At 44.1% G+C, this 22644-nt stretch overlaps 1 protein-coding gene across 1 annotated transcript in view; it reads right to left on the bottom strand.

Annotated features, from left to right (window-relative positions):
• Window positions 1-22644, bottom strand: part of CPNE7 (copine 7) — a 142497-nt gene that overhangs the window by 4717 nt on the left and 115136 nt on the right. Inside the window, exons 11-12 of the mRNA XM_073603910.1 lie at window positions 4341-4392; window positions 1086-1219 (exon numbers count right to left, since the gene is read on the bottom strand). Coding sequence (XP_073460011.1) covers window positions 1086-1219; window positions 4341-4392 — 186 coding nt within the window. The remainder of the gene's footprint in view (window positions 1-1085; window positions 1220-4340; window positions 4393-22644) is intronic.

Below are 22644 nucleotides of genomic sequence, written 5' to 3'. Positions count from 1 at the left end.
TGGCACTGACCTCAGCCTGCTACTGGACCTTTCTCTGCCTGTTTCCCTAGTACTGACCTCAGCCTGCTACTGGACCTGACTCTGCCTGCTTCCCTGGTACTGGCCTCAGCCTGCTACTGGACCTGACTCTGCCTGCTTCCCTGGTACTGGCCTCAGCCTGCTACTGGACCTGACTCTGCCTGCTTCCCTGGTACTGACCTCAGCCTGCTACTGGACCTCACTTTCCCTGCTTCCCTGCTACTGTCCTCGGACTGCTACTGAACCTTGCTCTTCCTGCTTACATGGTTCTGACCTCAGCCTGTTACCGGACCTCACTTTCCCTGCTTCCCTGCTACTGACTTCAGACTGCTACTGAACCTTGCTCTGTCTGCTTTCATGGTTCTGACCTCAGCCTGCTACTGGACCTCGCTCTGCCTGCTTTCCTGATACTAACCTCCAACTGAAACTGGACCTTACTCTGCCTGTTTTCCTGGCACTGACCTCAGCCTGCTACTGGACCTTACTCTGCCTGCTTCCCTGGTACTGACCTCAGCCTGCTACTGAACCTGACTATGGTCTGCTACTGGACCTTGCTCTGCTTGCTTCCCTGGTACTGGCCTCAGCCTGCTACTGGACCTCGCTCAGCCTGCTTCCCTGGTACTGACCTCGGACTGCCACTGGACCTCACTCTGCCTGCTTCCTTGGTACTGACCTCAGTCTGTTACTGGACCTTGCTCTGCCTGCTTTCCTGGTACTGGCCTCAGCCTGCTATGTTTCATTCTCACCATATATGACCCTGGGTCACCCTGACAACATCTTCCTCCTGGCAGTCACCTGCTACCTAGCTACAGGCACCCGTGCTTCTTCAGGGAACACGGACCAGAGCTGCAAGGGAAACCCTCTTGTCAGCTCGGTCTCCAACCAAGGTATGTGACACCTATCTGGGCAAGGTTTCCCACATGACATGCCTTCCAACAATTTTAAAATATATTTATATATTGCTGCATATATTATAGCTGGATATTATATAAGTCACTTCCATTTATTTATAGCGCCAAATGCAGAATTTGAGGTTTAATGTAACCACATGGCACTGTTGTACCCACCGAAGCCTCTTTGGTCCTTTCCTCCTCGGCCGCCAACCGTGCTACCCGGGATATGATGGGTGCCACATTGGTGGGTCCATACAGCTGGATTTTAGGGAGGCAGTTCTGGTAGGATTCTACTATGCCCTGAATCCCTGCAGACAAAGGGAGCAAGACTTTAATTCTGCTAACTTTGTCCAAATCACACAATAAAAAGACGGGAGTAGTACAAGAATTTTAGTGAAACAGAACTCCAAAGCACAGGAAGTATTCTAAATTAATATTTAAAAACTGTCTTGCGTGTGAGATGAGATAATAACTTTGAAGCGCCATCCCTCCTATACATTACAAAAAAATAATAATGGGGATCCAACCATCCCGTGGGTGATACTGAGGGGGAAACGGAAACCCTATAAAAAGGGACTTTCAGATGTGTCAACAATGAAACAGTAGACATGTGCACTGCCGAAAAATTAGTTAGTTTTCGTTACATTAATTTTTCTTTTTTTTTTTCGGGTCATTCGTTATGATCGCAATTCATTAATTAAAAAATCCGAAAATAAGAAAGAAAATCCGAAAATTCGAAAGAACGAAAATCCGAAATTATAGGAATTGGAATTTCCTTTCAAATTTGGCTGTTAGTGAACGTAATGAATACAAATTTATCCGAAGTTACAAATTATCCAAAATAACGAATGTGACATCTAAACAAATGGAACGGAACAAAATAATAATAAATAATAATAATATTAATATTATAAAGTCCCACTTATCGCTCTCTTCCTTCTTACAAAATAATGATAGAGATGGAGGCAAGTACCCCTTAGGTTCTTGCTTCATATAAAGTCCCAAAACCCCTTTCTTTTTCAATAATAATAAAACGTTTTTATTATTTTTATTAAAGTTATTTATTATTATTAATTTGTTACGCTGCATTCGATTAGATACGGCATTCGTTATTTCGAATAATTCATAACTTCGGATAAATTTGCATTCGTTACGTTCATTAACAGCCAAATTTGAAAGGAAATTCCAATATCTATAATTTAACAGTTAGTAATAGTTAAGTTATTATTAGCTATTATTTCAGATTTTCAAATTTTCAGGTTTTCGATTTCGAATTTTCCCAATTTACGAATATTTGGACAAATTCGTTAAACAGGTTTTTGTTAATTCGGATATTTCCGAATTAATTAATGAATCTAAATTTGTTAAAAAGACTAATTTGGAACGAAACGAATTGCACATGTCTAATAAACAGACTTAAATCAAAAATAATGAAAAACAAAAACACAGTTAAAATGCCACTTGTTAAAAACTACAAATATAAATCCAATTACATCATGCGTTCTATATTTTCTACAAATATAGACAATTGCAGAGTTGTATCAGTGTGTGGGATCGACGCCAGTGAAAATATTTTCGGCATAGTTTTCATCAGCTGCATGTTTCAGTGAAGAGAACTGAACGAAAATAAAATAAAACACAAAAACATAACAATCTAAAATGTTTAATTCAAAATAAACCTCCATATCGCTCAGTCAAGATCTGAGTACCCTTGGAATCACTATATCATATTGGTATCAAAGGGTTTATTCAAAGCGAGCCCAGGGATATCCCACACTGGCTGTAAATATTTATAAGCACTATGAATAAATATGCAATTCCTTTTCATCCATTCATTAGGAGGAACAGCCCCATTGTACAGCATTCATACTTGTTGTGAAAAGAAGAAAAAACGATACAATGCTTCACATAAGCATGGTACATGAGTTTCTTATATATAGTGTGCATCTGTTAAAGGATTCCAGGTCCTACTGGAGATTTTAGTCCACTAAAATGTACTGGAGATTTTAGTTAACTAAAATACGACCAAAACTAAAATTACATATTAGTAAAAAGACTATGACTAAAACTAAATCGAAAACTAACACTGGTCGACGCGTTTCACATGAATTGCTTCCTCAAGATCTATGCTTGCATATACATGAAAAAAGATATCTTCAGTATCCAAACATATCAAAAGGTTAAAGAGGACTGGAATAATCAAAAAGGGAACCAAGCCAGGAAAGCGCAAAAGTCCAAAGAGCAAATCTCTCGCACTTGTTAAAACCAATAAAGATACCATTATTCCAAGCTATTTCAAGATCTTTATAAAGCCCCCAAAGGAAAACATATGGAATAGAGTATTTAAGATTGTAAGGTCCTTATAGATTCTAAGGTCCTCACTTATACATTGTAAGGTCCTAAATTAGAGATCATAGGGTCCTTATATATATCGTAAGGTTCTCACTTAGAGATCATGAGGTCCTTATAGATCGCAATGTCCTCGCTTTTGGATCGTAAAATCCTCACTTATGGATTGTAAAGTCCATACAGATCATAAGGTCCTCACTTAGAGATCATAAGGTCCTTATAGATCATTAGGTTCTCACATAGAGAACATAATGTCCTTATAGATCATTGGGTCCTCACTTATGGATCGTAAGATCCTTCTAGATCGTAAGGTCCTCACTTATGGATCTAAAGGTCCTTATAGATCTACGGTCCTCACTTATGGATCATAAGGTCCTTATAGATGGTAAGGTCCTTACTTAGAGACCACAAGGTCCTTATAGATTGTAATGTTCTCGCTTTTGGATTGTAAGGTCCATAAAGATCATAAGTGCCTTATAGATCGTAAGGTCCTCACTCATGGATCATAAGGTCCTTATAGATCATTAGGTCCTCGCATGGAGATCATAAGGTCCTTATGGATCGTAAGTTCCTCACTTATGAAACGTAAGATCCTTACAGATGGTGAGGTCCTCACTTATGGATCGTAAGGTCCCGATAGATCGTAAGGTCCTTGCTTATAGATCATAATGTCCTTATAGATCATAAAGGTCCCCACCTTCAGATCATAAGGTCCTCATAGATCGTTAAGTCATCACTTATGAATTGTAAGGTCCTTATAGATCGTAAGGTCCCTCACAAGGAGATCATAGGGTCCTTATAGATCATAAGGTCCTCACTTATAGATCGTAAGGCCCTTTAGATCGCAAGGTCATCACTTTTGGATCGTAAGGTCCTCATAGATCGTAAGGTCCTCACTTATGGATTGTTAGATCCTTATAGATCGTATGGTCCGTCGCTCATCAATATCACCTTTCTCCTTAACATACCCCCTGCATTTGGCAGAGAACCAAGTGATCCCCACAGAACCAGGAATGTCACTTTATGGACACGCCAAGTTGGGGGGAATAAAATGTTGCATTGTAAGTTGCACCCACTTACCTTCACATTCATCGTCATCTGGGTTAAAGTTGATTGCAAAATCATGTGACACCTGAAGAAAATGTGAAATTAGTTAAAGATGAAGAGGAGTTGAACATTATCATCATAAACATACGGCATTGTCCCCGGCCCGACTACAATACAAGTTTAAGTAATCTGTTGGTGCTATATATATATGTATATCTGTAATAAATAAATAAACTGGTATATAGAAAACCAAGGTAGGTCAGTTGAAGGGCCTATGTTCAGACTTCTCCCTCAGACATGAAATCTGAACAAAGCACATCCCTCTATAGTGTGTACTTGTCTCAGTCTAGAGCACTAAGTGTCATTTCTGTCTGCTGCCTCCTTCCTCTTCTATCTGCATGAGTCACTTCTGACAGGTCTTTCTGACACCAAGATATAAAAAGGTGACAGGGGAGGGAGCTCCAGCACACAGCCTGTGATTGACAGCCTCAGCTTTGTTCCTGTGTGCAGGGACAAAGTGTGTCCCTCCCCTCCAATCAGCTCTCTTATCTCTGCTCAATGACTTCTGCAAAGTGTAACTTCAGCTCCCCAGCCCCTGCTTTCTGAAAGCTCAGGCAAGCTGTATAAATTCTGGACTTTGAATGGCTGTAGAGAAGAGAGGGCTGCAGATAAAACAGGTACAACTTATGTAGGAGGATTTGTCTCATCTCTATGTATTTTTGTGTACATGTAACTATCAGTATTTTTTGCTAGAAAGTTGCTTAGAATCCCCAAACATTTTATATGTTTTTGAAAGCAGAGGCCCTAGAGAATAAATTGCTGGGTTTTGCGATTTTTTAGGTCACACGGTATTTTGCGCAGCGGTTTTCCAAATGCAATTTTTTTTATTCCTCGATAAAATACACATTTTTGATTTTCACTGGAAAAAAAAAACAATACATAACACATTTTTTTGTAAAAAATATAAAAGATGATTTTATGCTGAGTAAACAGATACCAAACATGTCACGCTTTAAAATTGTGCACACCTGTGCAAGAGCGACAGAGGACATAAATTTTACTATCCATAGGCAATGCTTAAAAAGCCTTTACAGGTTACCATGTTAGATTTAGATCTGACGATCGGTTTTATGTAAAAGGCTGTGCCTCAAAAGTCCCATTCTACTATATTTGTTGTATGAAGAAATGCTCACAGGGAGGTGCCACTTTTTTCTTTCTTCCAAACTGGTTCAACCCTCTATTGTGTGTGGTAAAGGGGAGCGTGCAATAGACATGTGCACTGCCGAAACGTGTTCGTTTTCGTTTCTTTCGTTTTTTTTTGTTTGTTTGTTTGTTTTTTGGGTCATTCGCTATGATCGCAATTCGTGAATTTGAAAATGAGAAAATTCGTAAATAACAAAGAAAATCCGAAAATTTCGAGAGAAAGAAAATTCTAAAGAATAACTAATAATAACTATTAAATTATAGGTATTGGAATTTCCTTTCAAATTCGGCTGTTTGTGAACGTAACGAATATGAATTTATCCAAAGTAACGAATTATCCGAAATAATGAAAGCCGCATCTAAACAAATGGAAAGCAATGAATCAATAATAAATAATAATAATAAAAAGTTTTTATTATTATTATGATTATTATTATTATTAATTCATTACGTTCCATTCGTTTAGATGCGGCTTTCGTTATTTCAGGACATTCATAACTTTGGATACATTCGTATTCATTACATTCACTTACATCCATATTTGAAAGGAAATTCCAATACCTATAATTTTACTATTTTACTTATTTACTCTGTGACTTTGTGCATTTTATGGATGATTATAGATCATTTAGGGGCGTGCCATCAAGTTTACTAGTTATTAATCAGGATGTATTTGTATATGACTTGACCTCAACCCACTGAGACTATTATCATGTCACTATGTACCAATAAAAAGGTTTTTTGCAATGGTGACTGACCCTTTGGCCTCATTTGCCCACCTCACTCAAAGTCCCAACCTTCCTGTTTCAAATACCTATAATTTATTAGTTAGTTGTTATTTCAGATTTGCGCATTTTTGGGTTTGCGGATTTTCGAATTTACGGATTTTCAAACTTACGAATTTTTGAATATTTAAATTTACGAATATTCTGAAAAGTTCGCTAAACGGGTTTTCGTTAATGCGAATGTTTCCAAATTAACAAAATTGTCGAAATTAGTTTAAAAAAGTAATTCGGAACGAAACGAATTGCACATGTCTAGTGTGCAATCATGGCCGGGAGCATCTTAGAGAGGAGGTTTGTGGGGGACCAGTTGCACCGCTCGTGGGACCCTGCTGAACAGGCAGTACAACCAGTCCTGTTGTACTGGGCCCAGGCCCCAGCAGCTAAACAGGGGGGCCCAGGATAGCTTTATTGTTCATTTCTGCCTAAATGAATAAATCGATTTTACTACACCACACCCCCACTCCTATTTGCTTACCAGGGCTTAAATGACATTTCCCTATGCCCCATCAGGTCAACAGAGGGGCCTAGAACAGGGGAACAGAAGAGGACCTAGGCGGGGGTTTAGGCGAATAAAGTCAGTGCTGCTGTTCCACTGCACCCTGGGGGGGAGGGTGTGTAGGCAGGGTTGGGGGACCCCCATCAGGAAGGCTGTACGGGGCCACATAATTTCTAACAGTAGCCCTGCTGCTGAAGCTCAGAATAAAATAAGTATCACAGCCATGCAAGACCAATTTGATGCAGTGTGCAGCGTATGGTCTGAACACTGACAGGCTGACCCCCCCCCACCCCTACAACCTCTGCAGCAATGCTGGCAGCACTCATACGTCTATTTCCCAAAGACAACCTCTGGATATGACGCTGAGCACGTGACCTCAACTTCTTTGGTGGACCATGGCGAGGCCTGTTCTGAGTGGAACCTGTCCTGTTATACCGCTGTATGGTCTTGGCCACCGTGCTGCAGCTCAGTTTCAGGGTCTTGGCAATCTTCTTATAGCCTAGGCCATCTTTATGTAGAGCAACAATTTTGTGTGGCCACCATTATTTTCCAGCACTGCCTTAAACCCTCTTGGACATGGAGGTCACCAGAGCTTCACAGGTTGTCACTGGAGTCCTCTTCCCCTCCTCCATGACGACATCACGGAGCTGGTGGATGTTAGAGACCTTGTGCTCCTCCACCTTCCGTTTGAGGATGCCCCACAGATGATCAATAGGGTTTAGGTCTGGAGACATGCTTGACCAGTCCATCACCTTTACCCTCAGATTCTTTAGCAAGGCAGTGGTCGTATGGTCTTGGCCACCGTGCTGTAGCTCAGTTTCAGGGTCTTGGCAATCTTCTTATAGCCTAGGCCATCTTTATGGAGAGCAACTATTCTTTTTTTCAGATCCTCAGAGAGCTCTTTGCCATGAGGTGCCATGTTGTACTTCCAGTGACCAGTATGAGAGAGTGAGAGCGATAACACCAAATCACTCCTTATTCTGGCACCCCTAGACATAACAGGCATTCAGTCCTCGCAGTGTGGAGGGTCCCAATGCACTATTTGTTTTTTTTTCTAATTGCTGGAGTTGGGCTTTAACCCTCATTGATCCATAACCATAAATGCCCCCCTGGTCACATAGACTTCTGGTGAGGACTTTTCCCGGCTTCCCCTTGCATGTACAGAGGCCGATTCCCTCACAAATCTGCACAAAGCTGAAAAAAGAAAAGAAAATGACAAACAGCTTGTGAGCCTCCAGGAGCCGATGTCACATATTTGCAGCCTCAGTCACCAGGCGTACGAGGTCAGGATGTGACACTGATATATCATTGTAGGAGAGCAGCGACAGAATGGGAGCAGCGGAGGATGCAGGCCAATGCAGGGACAGAGCGTGGGGAGTGGAGGGGCCAAATATACTGGAGGGCCCCTAGAGAACGAGCCGAATCCTTGACAGCAGGACAGTCATCCTTGGCTCCTCTGATAGTAATGACTTAGGCCACCAGAAGAGGCCATCATTCCTCCCCAGGGGTAGTTCAGCCCAAAGGCTCCTACATAACCCCTTCATGAGCTGTCAGTCGCTATGACCGTACATTACCGAATAAAGGAAGGCTCAGGGGACCGCGCCGTAATTGCTGGCAGACCTTCAGCAGTAACATCTACTTTAGGACCCTCCAGAGTAGGGACAGACGGCTTCTATGTCCTTTTTTTGTAGAGATTAATTTTCCTGCTTCTTGTTCATCTGAGGTACAGACTTCCATAAATAATGTTTTATCTAACTACCAAAAACTGTTCAAGAGCAGGTATAATGGTTTTTCAGATATAGGTTATTCATTTATCACAATCAGACTGCAAGTATGGTACAGGGCAGTGTTTCTCAATCACCCTGGGGTGCAGTCTGGGTTCCCCTGGGGTGCCACGAGCATGGGACCCAGTTTGCCCTGCATCAGCTCAATGAGTTGCCGTGGTGCAGGTGGGCCACCTATCAGCACCATAAACACTAAAGGCTCTGTGATGGGGGGGGGGGTTGTGTAATTTGGGGGCTCTGTGATGGGGGGACTGTGTGATTTGAGGGCTCTGTTATGGAGGAACTCTGACATGATAAGGGACTCTGATGTGATGAGGGGACCTCTGATGTTCAGTAATAGTAGACCTCTGATGTGAATGAGGGACTCTGTGATGAGGGGACCTCTGATGTAAAGGGGGAACCCCTGACATGATGAGGTCCTCTGATGTGCAATTGGGGCTGTGATGTGATGAGGGGGACGCTGACATAATAGGGGACCTCTAATGTTAAGGGGGCTCTGATATTATGGGGGATCCTCTGATGTGAAGGGAGGTCTCTGATGTGAAGGGGATCTCTGATGTAATGGGGGACCTCTGATGTGAAGAGGGGGGCTCTGATGTGATAAGGGGAGCTCAGAAGGGATGAGGAGACGGCTGATCAGATGGGGAACCTCTGATGTGAAGGGGACGCTGATGTAAAGGGGGATTCTGATGTGATGAGGAGACCTCTGATTTGATGGGGGACCTCTGATGTGAAGGGGACTCTGATGTAATGAGGGAACCTCTGACATAATGGGGGAGCTCTGATGTGATGTGGAGATCTCTGACATAACGGGGGACCTCTGATTTAAAGGGGGACCTCTGATGTGATGGGGGACCTGTGATGTGAAGGGGGGACCTCTGATGTGAAGGGGACCTCTGATGTGATGGGGGACCTCTGATGTGAAGGGGACTCTGATGTGATGAAGGGACCTCTGATGTGAAGGGGGACCTCTGAGGTGATGAGGGACCTCTGATGTGATGGGGGACCTCTGATGTGAAGGGGGGACCTCTGATGTGAAGGGGGACCTCTGATGTGATGGGGGACCTCTGATGTGATGGGGGACCTCTGATCGGATGGGGGACCTCTGATGTGAAGAGGACTCTGATGTGATGAGGGGACCTCTGACATAATGGGGGACCTCTGATGTGATGTGGAGATCTCTGACATAACAGGGGACCTCTGATGTGAAGGGGGGACCTCTGATGTGAAGGGGGGCTCTGATGTGATGGGGGAACCTCTGATATGATGGGAGACCTCTGATGTGAAGGTGGGACTCTGATGTGATGGAGACCTCTGATAGGATGGGGGACCTCTGATGTGAAGGGAGGTCTTTGATATGAAAAGGGGGCTCTGATGTGATGGGGAACCTTTGACATAATGGGGGGCCTCTGATGTGAAGGGAGGTCTCTGTTATGAAAGGGGGGCTTTGATGTGATGGGGGACCTCTGATGTGAAGGGGGGACCTCTGATGTGATGGGGACCTCTAATGTGATGGGAGGGAACTCTAATATGAAGGGGGACCCCTGATGTAAAGAGGAACCTTTGGTGTGATTGGAGGACCTCTGATGTAATGGGAGTAAATCTAATGTGAAGGGGGACCTCTGATGTGATGAGTGGACCTCTGATATGTTGGTGGAACCTCTGATGTGACAGGGGGGACTTCTGATGTGATGGGAGGACTCTGATGTGACAGGGGGACTTCTGATGTGATGGTGGAACCTCTGATGTGAAGGGGGGCTTCTGGTGTGAAGTTAATTAAATCAAGGCAGTTGAGTGCATCATCCAAGGCTCAGGTCTCCATTGATATGTAACATTTACATTTTTTACATTTTAGACTGGGGGGGGCAGGATTTTGCACACTCTCAAACGGTGTGGCAATGTAAAAAGTTGAGAAACTCTGAGTAGAGTAGAGTACCATGTAGACTCATTTAGGTGAGCTGTCCATCTGTCTATTTGTTGAAAGATGTCTACCAATGATGAAGGAGAGGGCCCACAACACTGCGGGGCCCATGTTTTCTAGTGATCACCAACAATGGACATTTGGAAACAAATGAAAGCAATGAAGAAGATCCACAAACTGTTGGATTACAAGCGTCTCTTCATGGTGAGGCAACGTAGATATTTGCCAGCACACTAAGGATCGGCACAAACTGGCGTCAAAACGTGTAGTTTATTGCCTGATCACAACACAAGAAAGGTGCAACGTTTCGGAGTCACGCAGGACCCCTTCGTCAGGCATGTGACTGATGAAGGGGTCCTGCGTGACTCCGAAACGTTGCACCTTTCTTGTGTTGTGATCATGCAATAAACTACCCGTTTTGACGCCACTTTGTGCCGATCCTTGGGATCTACGTTGTGACTTGAACCCGTATCCAGCTGGTTGTTGCTGCAGCACCCAAATCTTGAGCGCTTATACCAGGAACGTGTGCAATGAGAATATGAAGTATTTCTTCATGATGAGGACCTGTCATGGACTGAAGACATGAACCCGCATGAACAGAATCTAAATGTTCAATCCCAACACTTGTAAATGACAATGACAAGGAGAAGTGAGAACGGCGTCCTCCTCTGGGGACAATCTGGAGGTATTCGGATAAATCGAATGTGCGTCTTGCTATGGAGATATTCTGTCGTTTTCTCTTTCTGCTCGGAACATTCACATTTCAGATTCTCGGTGACTTGGCTTTAGATCCATTGTTCCAGAGACTTCAAATGATTCCTTTCTGTTGTCAGTTTGAGAATCTGGAGGCCCTAAGTGGTGGTAATTACCTGCCATTTACATCTCATTACGCCGGGCTGTCTTGTCTAGTGAAAGATATCCGAGGCCCGCCTGACATTCTCTCAGGAAGAATCATTTTTGCTTGTGGCAAATAGAAATTGTTAGCTGAATGTACGATGTGAGAAGTAATACATAAATGATTTTAGGTGTTCAGCAAATTGCCAGCTTTATGAAATCAGTGTCTGGGCTGTCATTCAGGGGACAATAGCAATCATTGTCATAACAGATAAAAGGACATTTCAATGTGCTGCAATCAGCAGGAACATTGACACTTAAATAGTGAAACTATGGGATGCCGAATTTTTAGGGGATGGAATGCAGCTCTAGATATTTTTTGGTGGGGGAATTTTATTACCCAAACCGACATTTCAATCGTATCACCTCCTTGAAGTGGAATTCAAGTGTTTCTTTCTCCAACATTTCCTCTTCCTGATATGTGTTTTCTGTACCATGTGCTTGTGCTAAAAAGTATCTGTTTCTCTTTGTATTGTTTTTCTTTTGTGTGGAATCCCCGGTGATCCTGCCACACTAAGCATGGAATTGCATACTTCCCAGAACGGTCAGTTTTCTGGCTGTGCTGGGAGAACAGCCTGTCTGTCCTCCAATGGTCAGACTTGTGCTGTCACACCCTCCTGCACAGCCTGTCTGTCCTCCAATTGTCAGACTTGTGCTGTCACACCCTCCTGCACAGCCTGTCTGTCCTCCAATGACCAGACTTGTGCTGACACCGCCTCCCCCTGCACAACCTGCCTGTCCTCCAATAATCAGACTGGTGCTGTTGCACCCTCCTGCACAGCCTGTCTGTCCTCCAATGACCAGATTTGTGCTGACAAGCCCCCCCCCCTGCACAGCCTGTCTGTCCTCCAATGACCAGATTTGTGCTGACACCCACCCTACATGGCCTGTCTGTCCTCCAATGATTATACTTGTACTGACCCCTCCCCCCTACGTGCAGCCTGCCTGTCCTCCAATAATCAGACTGGTGCTGTTGCACCCTCCTGCACAGCCTGTCTGTCCTCCAATGACCAGACTTGTGCTAACACCCCCCCCCCTGCACGGCCTGTCTGTCCTCCAATGATTATACTTGTGCTGACCCATCCCCCCATGCAGCCTGCCTGTCCTCCAATGATCAGACTTGTGCTGTCACCGCTTCCCCCTGCACAGCCTGCCTGTCCTCCACTGATCAGACTTGTGCTGACAAAACCCCAATGCACAGCCTGCCTGTCCAATGACCAGATTTGTGCTGACACCCCCCCTGCATGACCTGTCTGTCCTCCAATGATTATACTTGTGCTGACCCCTTCCCCCTCCGTGCAGCCTGCCTGTCCTCCAATGATCAGACTTGTGCTGACAAAACCCCTATGCACAGCATGCCTGTCCTCCAATGATCAGACTTGTGCTGACACGCCCTCCCCTGCATAGCGTGCCTGTCCTCCAAAGATCAGACTTGTGCTGACACCCCCCCTGCACGACCTATCTGTCCTCCAATGATTATACTTGTGCTGACCCCCCCGTGCAGCCTGCCTGTCCTCCAATGATCAGACTTGTGCTGACCCCCCGTGCAGCCTGCCTGTCCTCCAATGATTATACTTGTGCTGACCCCCCCGTGCAGCCCCGTGCAGCCTGTCCTCCAATGATCAGACTTGTGCTGACACACCCCCCCTGCACAGAATGCCTGTCCTCCAATGATCAGACTTGTGCGGACACCCCCCCCCCCCCCCCACACAGCTTGCCAGCTGATTCCATATACTTTAAGACCATTTGACAGCAAATGAATGGAGCCGTGCCGCAATCACCCTGCAAACTGCATGCAATGCTCACAGTTGTGATGCGGTGGGTCAGCATTTTGAGGATTAATACTGGCTTTGAGGAGGTGACATCTTTTCGGAAGGATTGCGGTATAGTCGAATATTTGAATGAGCCCAAAGGGGTTAATTGACCTCTTTGCACTACTATGTTATCATTATTTCATATTCCAGAAAAGACACAAATCCTATTCTCAGCGCTCTCTTATATAGGTCACACCCCATATACACAGCCTGGAAACACACATTAACCCATAAAATATACATTCAATTATTTTTTTATGCATGGTGACTGCTAATAGCTAGTGAGAAAAATAAAATATTCAACCCGATAGTTACATGGAAAAAAGAAAGGACCTGTCACAGAAATATGGGACCTGTCCATTCTGGCTCCTTACAAGAGACTGTCTGCAAATTAGAAGCGCCGACTACCCACTTGCCGACCGCAATACATATACAGTATCTCACAAAAGTGAGTACACCCCTAAGTGAAAATGTCCAGATTGGGCCCAATTAGCCATTTTCCCTCCCCGGTGTCATGGGACTCGTCAGTGTAACAAGGTCTCAGGTGTGAATGGGGAGCAGGTGTGTTAAATTTGGTGTTATCGCTCTCACTCTCTCATACTGGTCACAGGAAGTTCAACATGGCACCTCATGGCAAAGAACTCTCTGAGGATCTGAAAAAAAAGAATTGTTGCTCTACATAAAGATGGCCTAGGCTATAAGAAGATTTCCAAGACCCTGAAACTGAGCTGCAGCTCGGTGGCCAAGACCATACGACCACTGCCTTGCTAAAGAAGCTGAGGGTAAAGGTGATGGACTGGCCAAGCATGTCTCCAGACCTAAACCCTATTGATCATCTGTGGGACATCCTCAAACGCAAAGTGGAGGAGCGCAAGGTCTCTAATATCCACCAGCTCTGTGATGTCATCATAGAGGAGGGGAAGAGGACTCCAGTGGTAACCTGTGAAGCTCTGGTGACCTCCATGCCCAAGAGGGTTAAGACAGAGCTGGAAAATAATGGTGGCCACACAAAATATTGACACTTTGGGCCCAATTTGGACATTTTAGGGGTGTACTGACTTTTGTTGCTAGCGGTTTAGACATTAATGGGTGTGTACTCACTTTTGTGAGATACTGTATATAAGTTGCAGCTTGCAAGTGGTTTACCAGGGTTATGGGTGAAAAAATCAGCTGGCGATTCTCTTTCTCGCGAAAGTGGTCTGAGTGGCTAATTAGCTGCTGGATCACTTTCACAGAGGATAGAATTAGAAATAGACTTGAAAAACTTAACATAAATAAGTCACCGGGAACAGATGGCTTAAGGAACTCAGTCAAGTAATTGCCAGACCATTGTTCCTAATTTTTACGAACAGTCTACTGACTGGAATGGTACCAGCTGATTGGAGAAAAGCCAATGTAGCACCAATATTTAAAAAAGGGCCAAGATACATCCCTGGGAATTACAGACCAGTTAGCCTAACATCAATAGTATGCAAGCTCTTGGAGCTTGCATACAATTGCATACTATACTCAATAAAGAGTATTGTTTCACAGTATATTGTTGACCTTCTCACCCTGCTATAACATATTTACATTATATCTATGTTGTATCATTGTATTCATGCCAGGTGATTTCCAAAATTCTGCATAGAACTGGAAGGGGGAATCCCAACAGTCATTATGTGGCGCGTTTCATGGGTATTTTCCGTTTCCTCAGTTTCTATGAAACTACATGGATAAAAGCACCATAGGGCTGAATGCAATAAATTAGTTATATAGCAACAATGTAATTTACCATAATTACAAATCAGATTATATTTATTTACTTGTGACAGGGAAAAGGATTGAGAAGTCGAGCCGCTATACATGTGTCCATGGAAAACGGTGCACTGAGCACACTCAGCACAGGCAGCTCCCGATGCATACTTGTGTCTATGGGGAACGGCGCACTTCGATACAGTCAGCTCCCGATGCATACTTGATCAGATGAGATCACATGATCAGAAAGCCCGCCTCTGCCTCCCGGCATTAAGATTAATGGGACAGGGGGCAGCAGCAAGGGGTTAATATTATTTTTGCAGGATGGGATTATATAACTGGAACAGGGTGCATCTATAACATTCACACCTCACATCCTGTTCTAGGACAATCAACATCTGCCTTGACACATCCCATGGTGATTGGAGTAAGGTGTCAGTGCTCCCTGCACAGCTATGAATTTGAGGGTATTTTCCTAATTCTCATTACAACTGAAGAAGTCTTGGAGAAGCTACAAAATGTCTCCACCATACTAGGACAAGTACAGTTGAATGGGACTAACTGCTACTAGATACACCATGACTTTGATAAAGGATGGGATTAACTACTACTAGATACACCATGACTTGGATAAAGGATGGGATTAACTACTACTAGATACACCATGACTTGGATAAAGGATGGGACTAACTACCACTAGATGCACCATGACTTAGATAAAAGATGGGACTAACTACTACTAGATACACCATGACTTGGATAAAGGATGGGACTAACTACCACTAGATGCACCATGACTTAGATAAAAGATGGGACTAACTACTACTAGATACACCATGACTTGGATAAAGGATGGGACTAACTACTACTAGATACACCATGACTTAGATAAAGGATGGGACTAACTATTACTAGATACACCATGACTTAGATAAAAGATGGGACTAACTATTACTAGATACACCATGACTTGGATAAAAGATGGGACTAACTACTACTAGATACACCATGACTTAGATAAAGGATGGGGCTAACTACTACTAGATACACCATGACTTAGATAAAGGATGGGACTTTTACTAGATACACCATGACTTAGATAAAGGATGGGACTAACTATTACTAGATACACCATGACTTGGATAAAGGATGGGACTAACTACCACTAGATACACCATGACTTGGATAAAGGATGGGAGTGGGACTAACTACTACTAGATACACCATGACTTGGATAAAGGATGGGACTAACTACTACTAGATACACCATGACTTAGATAAAGGATGTGATTAACTATTACTAGATACACCATGACTTGGATAAAGGATGGGATTAACTATTACTAGATACACCATCACTTGCATAAAGGATGGAACTAACTACCACTAGATACAGTACATCATGACCTGGATAAAGGAGACCCTTCACTGACTTATTACTTCTGCACTTTGAAAGTGATTTGGAATGAATGATTCACTCGGCATTGGATCGGCGGGAAGGAGTTCAGCGGGGAGAGAACGCGCCAGCTTCTGATTAGACGCCACACAAGAGGAGAGCGCATTTCACAGGAATCAAGGACAGCATATAGCTGGAGGAAACGTGACGCGAAGGCATGGTGGAGACACATTATGTGCGCTGGCCTCAGGAGAAGAAATGTATAAGTGACAAAGCTCTGACTTCAATCATAAACTTTCTCTATAGAAGCTTTCCGTTTCATGTACTGCTCCGCTGACACTTCATTATAGGCGCATTACATGCCATTAACTCTTTCCTGGGTCAGAGATTAATGTCTGAAGCTGAACTCCAGCTACACACACACCTGAAATACACACTGAACATTGATCCTGGAGTGGGGTCTTTAAAGGACAACCTGGGGTTAACTCAGTGCACCAGGCTCCACCTATAACTAAAATATCACTGTTGGGTGGACTGGACCTCCAACATAAAATGACAACATTGTTAACAATAAGCTGTAACATGCAAAACTAACATAATAAAAATTTAATGGGAGGTAGATTTTTTTTTAAATAGTTTTCCAGACTTTGGGCATGCTACACACGCCCCAAAAAAAGGCACTATTGTACACAGGACGTGTGTAGCACATCCAGTCCTTCTGCCCTTCTCCCCCCTCCCCCCTGTACACAGCAATTCGGCTCTAATTAATCAAAGCCGGTGTTCTGCCGAGAAAGTTCCCCTCGGCGGATAAGGACCCCCCTCTACTGCGCAGGCGCAGCGCTTGCACAGTAGGAAAAAAGAGCCGAAGCTGAACACCCGAGTCAGCTGTACACGGCACCTGTGTGCGAAGACTATCTTAATAAAAAAGAGTTTGTAACACGCCCCTCGCGGGCTCGCTACGCTTCGGGCACGGCCTCGCTGCGCTCGGCATATTATTATTCTACCTCTATGTCCACTTGGATGGTGGGGCTTTAACGTGGACATAGGGTAGAATGTAGTGCCCACCCAGCGGATCCAACACTGTCCAGCTAAGACCCTCTTCTCTTCCAGCAGCACTTTGTCCCGCGCAGTCATGTTTCCCTTTAGACGTTGTCAATAGGCTGCTGACTGTTCCGATGACAGGCCGGCCCCCCTCCTCCTTGCCTCAATGAAAGGCTTTGCCTCCTGGGATATGTGGCATGCAAGGCGACAGGGCGGACCTTTTATTTTAAAAAAAGCTTAAGAAAAAAACAAAAAAACACAGCCCTCTTCCTAAAAAAGATAAAAGGAGAATAAAATGTGCACTTTTTATCTACAGTAACACAATTTCTTTTTCTGTTTCAATCTTTTTATTGAAGTTTCAAGAATCATAACAGTCCATGGTTTGCCCACGCAGGGGCGACATCGAACAGGCGTGTAAAGAAACAGCGTGTAAACGAGTAATATGTAACATAACAGTAAACTGTTACCAGGACCATAGAGGACCAGGTTAAAAATTAGGCATATATCATAGTCTATGTTACTCTGTACCCTGGAAGATTCCCACATTGTGTCATGTTACAACCAAAACCATAAATGTATTTTATTGGGATTTTATTTGATAGACCAACACAAAGTGTCACATAATTGTGAAGTGGAAGGAAAATGATAAATGATACAAATAAATATGTGAAAAGTGTGGGGGGGGGGGGGGGTCATTTGTATGGCGCCCCCCGGAGTCAATACTTTGTAGAACCCCCTTTCTCTACAAGTCTTTTTGGGGATGTCTCTACCAGCTTTGCACATCTAGAGAGGACATTTCTGCCCATTCTTCTTTGTAAAATATCTCAAGCTCTGTCAGATTGGATGGAGAGCGTCTGTGAACAGCAATTTTCAAGTCTTGCCACAGATTCTCAATGTGATTTAGGTCTGGACTGTGACTGGGCCATTCTAACACATGAATATGCTTTGATCTAAACCATTCCATTGTAGCTCTGGCTGGATGTTTAGGGTTGTTGTCCTGCTGGAAGGTGAACCTCCGCCCCAGTCTCAAGTCTTTTGTAGACTCTAACAGGTTTTCTTCTAAGATTGTCCTGTATCTGTCTCCATCCATCTTCTCATCAACTCTGACCAGCTTCCCTGTCCCTGCTGAAGAAAACCATCCCCACCACATGATGCTGCCACCACCATGTTTCACGGTGTGAATGGTGTGTTCAGGGTGATGTGCAGTGTTAGTTTTCCCCACACATAGCGTTTTACTTTTAGGCCATAAAGTTGAATTTTGGTCTCCTCTGACCAGAGAACCTTCTTCCACATGTTTGCTGTGTCCTCCACATGGCTTCTCACAAACTACAAACAGGACTTCTTATGACTTTCTTTCACCAATGTCTTTCTTCTTGTCACTCTTCCATAAAGGGCAGATTTGTGGAGAACACGACTAATAGTTGTTCTGTGGACAGATTCTCCCACCTGAGCTGTGGATCTCTGCAGCTCCTCCAGAGTTACCATGGACCTCTTGGCTCTTCTCTGATGAATGCTCTCCTTGCCCGGCCGGTCAGTTTAGGTGGACGGCCATGTCTTGGTAGGTTTGCAGTTGTGCCATACTCTTTCCATTTTCCGATGATGGATTGAACAGAGCTCTGTGAGATGTTCAAAGCTTGGGAGATTTTTTTATAACCTAACCCTGCTTTATACTTCTCCACAACTTTATCCCTGACCTGTCTGCTGTGTTCCTTGGCCTTCATGATGCTGTTTGTTCACTAAGGTTCTCTAACAAACCTCTGAGGGCTTCACAGAACAGCTGTATTTATACTGAGATTACATGACACACAGGTGGACTCTATTTACTAATTAGGTGACTTCTGAAGGCAATTGGTTCCACTAGATTTTAGTTAGGGGTATCAGAGTAAAGGGGGCTGAATACAAATGCCCCCCTCCCCCCACACTTTTCACATATTTATTTGTATCATTTATCATTTTCCTTCCACTTCACAATTATGTGACACTTTGTGTTGGTCTATCACATAAAATCCCAATAAAATACATTTACGTTTTTGTTTGTAACAAAATATGGGAAATTTCATGGGGTATAAATACTTTTTCAAGGCACTGTAAATCCCAATCTGGCTGCAGAAGTGGAGAAGCTTTCAGCGAGCGATTCTTTTTTTAATCGCTCTTATTTCTCTATCACGTGGCACAGGATCATTTTAGTTAAGTAGGAGATCCATCTTTAAGGTTAGCCCCAGGGCCCCCACTTGCCTTCTATCAGGGGGCCCGGTGCCCGGAACGTTCGTCCTATACACTGATCTGGTAGGATTAGCTCACAGACAAGCACAGAGCCCGGAGGGAGGATTGGATGTAAATAATATTCTGTTACTGTGAAGAGAAATCTTCATGTTTTCCCGGCCTGCAGAAGGGAGAACGTTTCCTTTCCATGAAATGGAGGAATAATGAAGGTTGTCAGCGATGGTGTTCTGCCTCTGACAGTGTAGAGGGGGTATCCGGGGGGGTGGGGGGGGGGGGCAGCTCGCCGTCTTCTATATCGGGGAGAAGTATGGCGGCCGTCATTGCTGATCTCCTTCTTCCCTGGCTGTCATTCCCATCCAGAGGCTTCAATGTGTCCGATTCTCGGCCTTTTGACTTCACTTTCAGTTCACTTGCTTCATGCTTGTTCCAGATCAGTGACTGAGAAAGTGCTGAAGCAAGAGGCAGCCAGAAAACTGGCATTTTCAGCAGCAAGGGAGGCCTCTAAATTTCTGTTGGCAGCAAAATCCTTTAACCTGTTGCTGCCCGCATAACACATGTGCTAATCATGTGACATTTTTTGGGGGGGATAATCCCAAAGGGAAATCACGTCTAAAGGGATGCAGACCCTGCCCCTTTCCTCATTAGAGCCTTGCAGGTGCAGCTATTTCTTCAGAATAAAAAAAGAGAGGAATCTGCTACAAAGTTTGTTACAATCTCTGCAATGTACAGACATCACCCAGAGGGGGGAGGGGTTCTCAACAAAAGTGGAATTACTCTTTAAGCACCTATTTAGATACTGTATATATCTGCCCCCCTAACCCATGAGCCCGGCCCCTAATCTACATGCGGGGAGCTGGACGCATGAATTTCAATGGGGTTTTTTCATTTTTGAAGCCTGAGGCTCTAATTGGCTTCAAATAAGGGTGGGCTCGGGGCGCAGGACACTAGTCCCTGAGCCCACCCAGTTGCGTGACATTAGCGAATTAATATCCGCCAATGTCTTCCTGCTTCTCCTCATAGCCAATCAGGAAGTGGGTCCTGAGACCCGATTGGCCGGGAGTCTTAGGACTCCCGGCCAATCGGGGTCTCAGGACCCACTTCCTGTTTGGCACCAGGAGGAGAAGCAACGCCCCCGGCTCTTCCTTCTGCAAGCAGGAGTGAGGAGCAGCGGGCGGAGGGGCAGCACCAGCCTCTTCCAGCTTCCAGAAGCACTATCCCGGATCCGGCACCACCTCATCATCGGCCTCCTAAGGTAAGGCCACTGATTGCCACCTTCCGGTCTGTCCCGCGTGGGGGGGTGGTAGTCAGGCGAGTGAAGGGACCAGATTTGTTTGCTGTTAAAGCACATTATACCAATGTATACAGGCTGCCCATGTACCACAAAGCAAAGAAAATTAGACTGGTGTTATTTTTGCATTGACTTGGTGCTTTGGTGTGTCATTCAAAATAAACAGCACCACAATGTGATAGACACAGCTGTGAGTGGGTGAACCCTAAATATAATGAACCAGAACCAGAACCAGAACCACGGGCATTTATAGTTATCAGCTGTGGGAGTGCCTGCGATTTACTGACTCCCACAACACATAAGAACAGGAATTATCTGACTAACGATCACTTGTATTGATTGAACAAATAACAGATTGTCTCCGTATATTGATACATTCCTTCATTGTTTAGTAGTGGGAATTGATTTTCCTCTTATGGACACTAAACAGGTAATTAATGGTGTTAATTACATTAATATTACCGGTGACTGTAGCTACAGCAGAAGTGGCTCTATTAAACACTGTATGGTTTGGAATATAAAAATAATCTGTTTATACACGTTATTGATTTTAGATGAACATGATAATCTTACAGATATAATTTAATTCCATTAAATGTTTAGATTTAAAAAACATTATTCTCTACTTTGGAGGTCTCATCCCTACAATACATTGGAGGTCTCATCCCTACAATATATTGGAGGTCTCATCCCTGCAATACATTGGAGGTCTCATCCCTACAATACATTGGAGGTCTCATCCCTGCAATACATTGGAGGTCTCATCCCTGCAATACATTGGAGGTATCATTGGTGGTCTAATCTCTGCTATACATTGGAAGTCTCATCCCTACAATACATTGGAGGTCTCATCCCTGCAATACATTGGAGGTCTCATCCCTACAATACATTGGAGGTCTCATCCCTACAATACATTGGAGGTCTCATCCCTACAATACATTAGAGGTCTCAACCCTACAATACATCGGAGGTCTCAACCCTACAATACATCGGAGGTCTCATCCCTACAATATATTGGAGGTCTCATCCCTGCAATACATTGGAGGTCTCATCCCTGCAATACATTGGAGGTCTCATCCCTACAATATATTGGAAGTCTCATCCCTACAATACATTGGAGGTCTCATCCCTGCAATACATTGGAGGTCTCATCCCTACAATACATTGGAGGTCTCATCCCTACAATACATTGGAGGTCTCATCCCTGCAATACATTGGAGGTCTCATCCCTGCTATACATTGGAGGTCTCATCCCTACAATACATTGGAGGTCTCATCCCTGCAATACATTGAAGGTCTCATCCCTACAATACATTGAAGGTCTCATCCCTGCTATACATTGGAGGTCTCATCCCTACAATACATCGGAGGTCTCATCCCTACAATACATCGGAGGTCTCATCCCTACAATATATTGGAGGTCTCATCCCTACAATACATTGGAGGTCTCATCCCTACAATACATTGGAGGTCTCATCCCTACAATACATTGGAGGTCTCATCCCTGCAATACATTGGAGGTCTCATCCCTACAATACATTGGAGGTCTAATCCCTGCAATACATTGGAGGTCTCATCCCTGCAATACATTGGAGGTCTCATCCCTACAATACATTGGAGGTCTCATCCCTACAATATATTGGAGGTCTCATCCCTACAATATATTGGAGGTCTCATCCCTACAATATATTGGAGGTCTCATCCCTACAATACATCGGAGGTCTCATCCCTGCTATACATCGGAAGTCTCATTCC

The sequence above is a fragment of the Aquarana catesbeiana genome, linkage group LG11, assembly GCF_042186555.1.
Source record: "Aquarana catesbeiana isolate 2022-GZ linkage group LG11, ASM4218655v1, whole genome shotgun sequence".
In the NCBI taxonomy this organism is placed as follows: Eukaryota; Metazoa; Chordata; class Amphibia; order Anura; family Ranidae; genus Aquarana; species Aquarana catesbeiana.
Note: the sequence above shows the minus strand (reverse complement) of the source record. Positions and strands in the feature narration are given on the sequence as shown.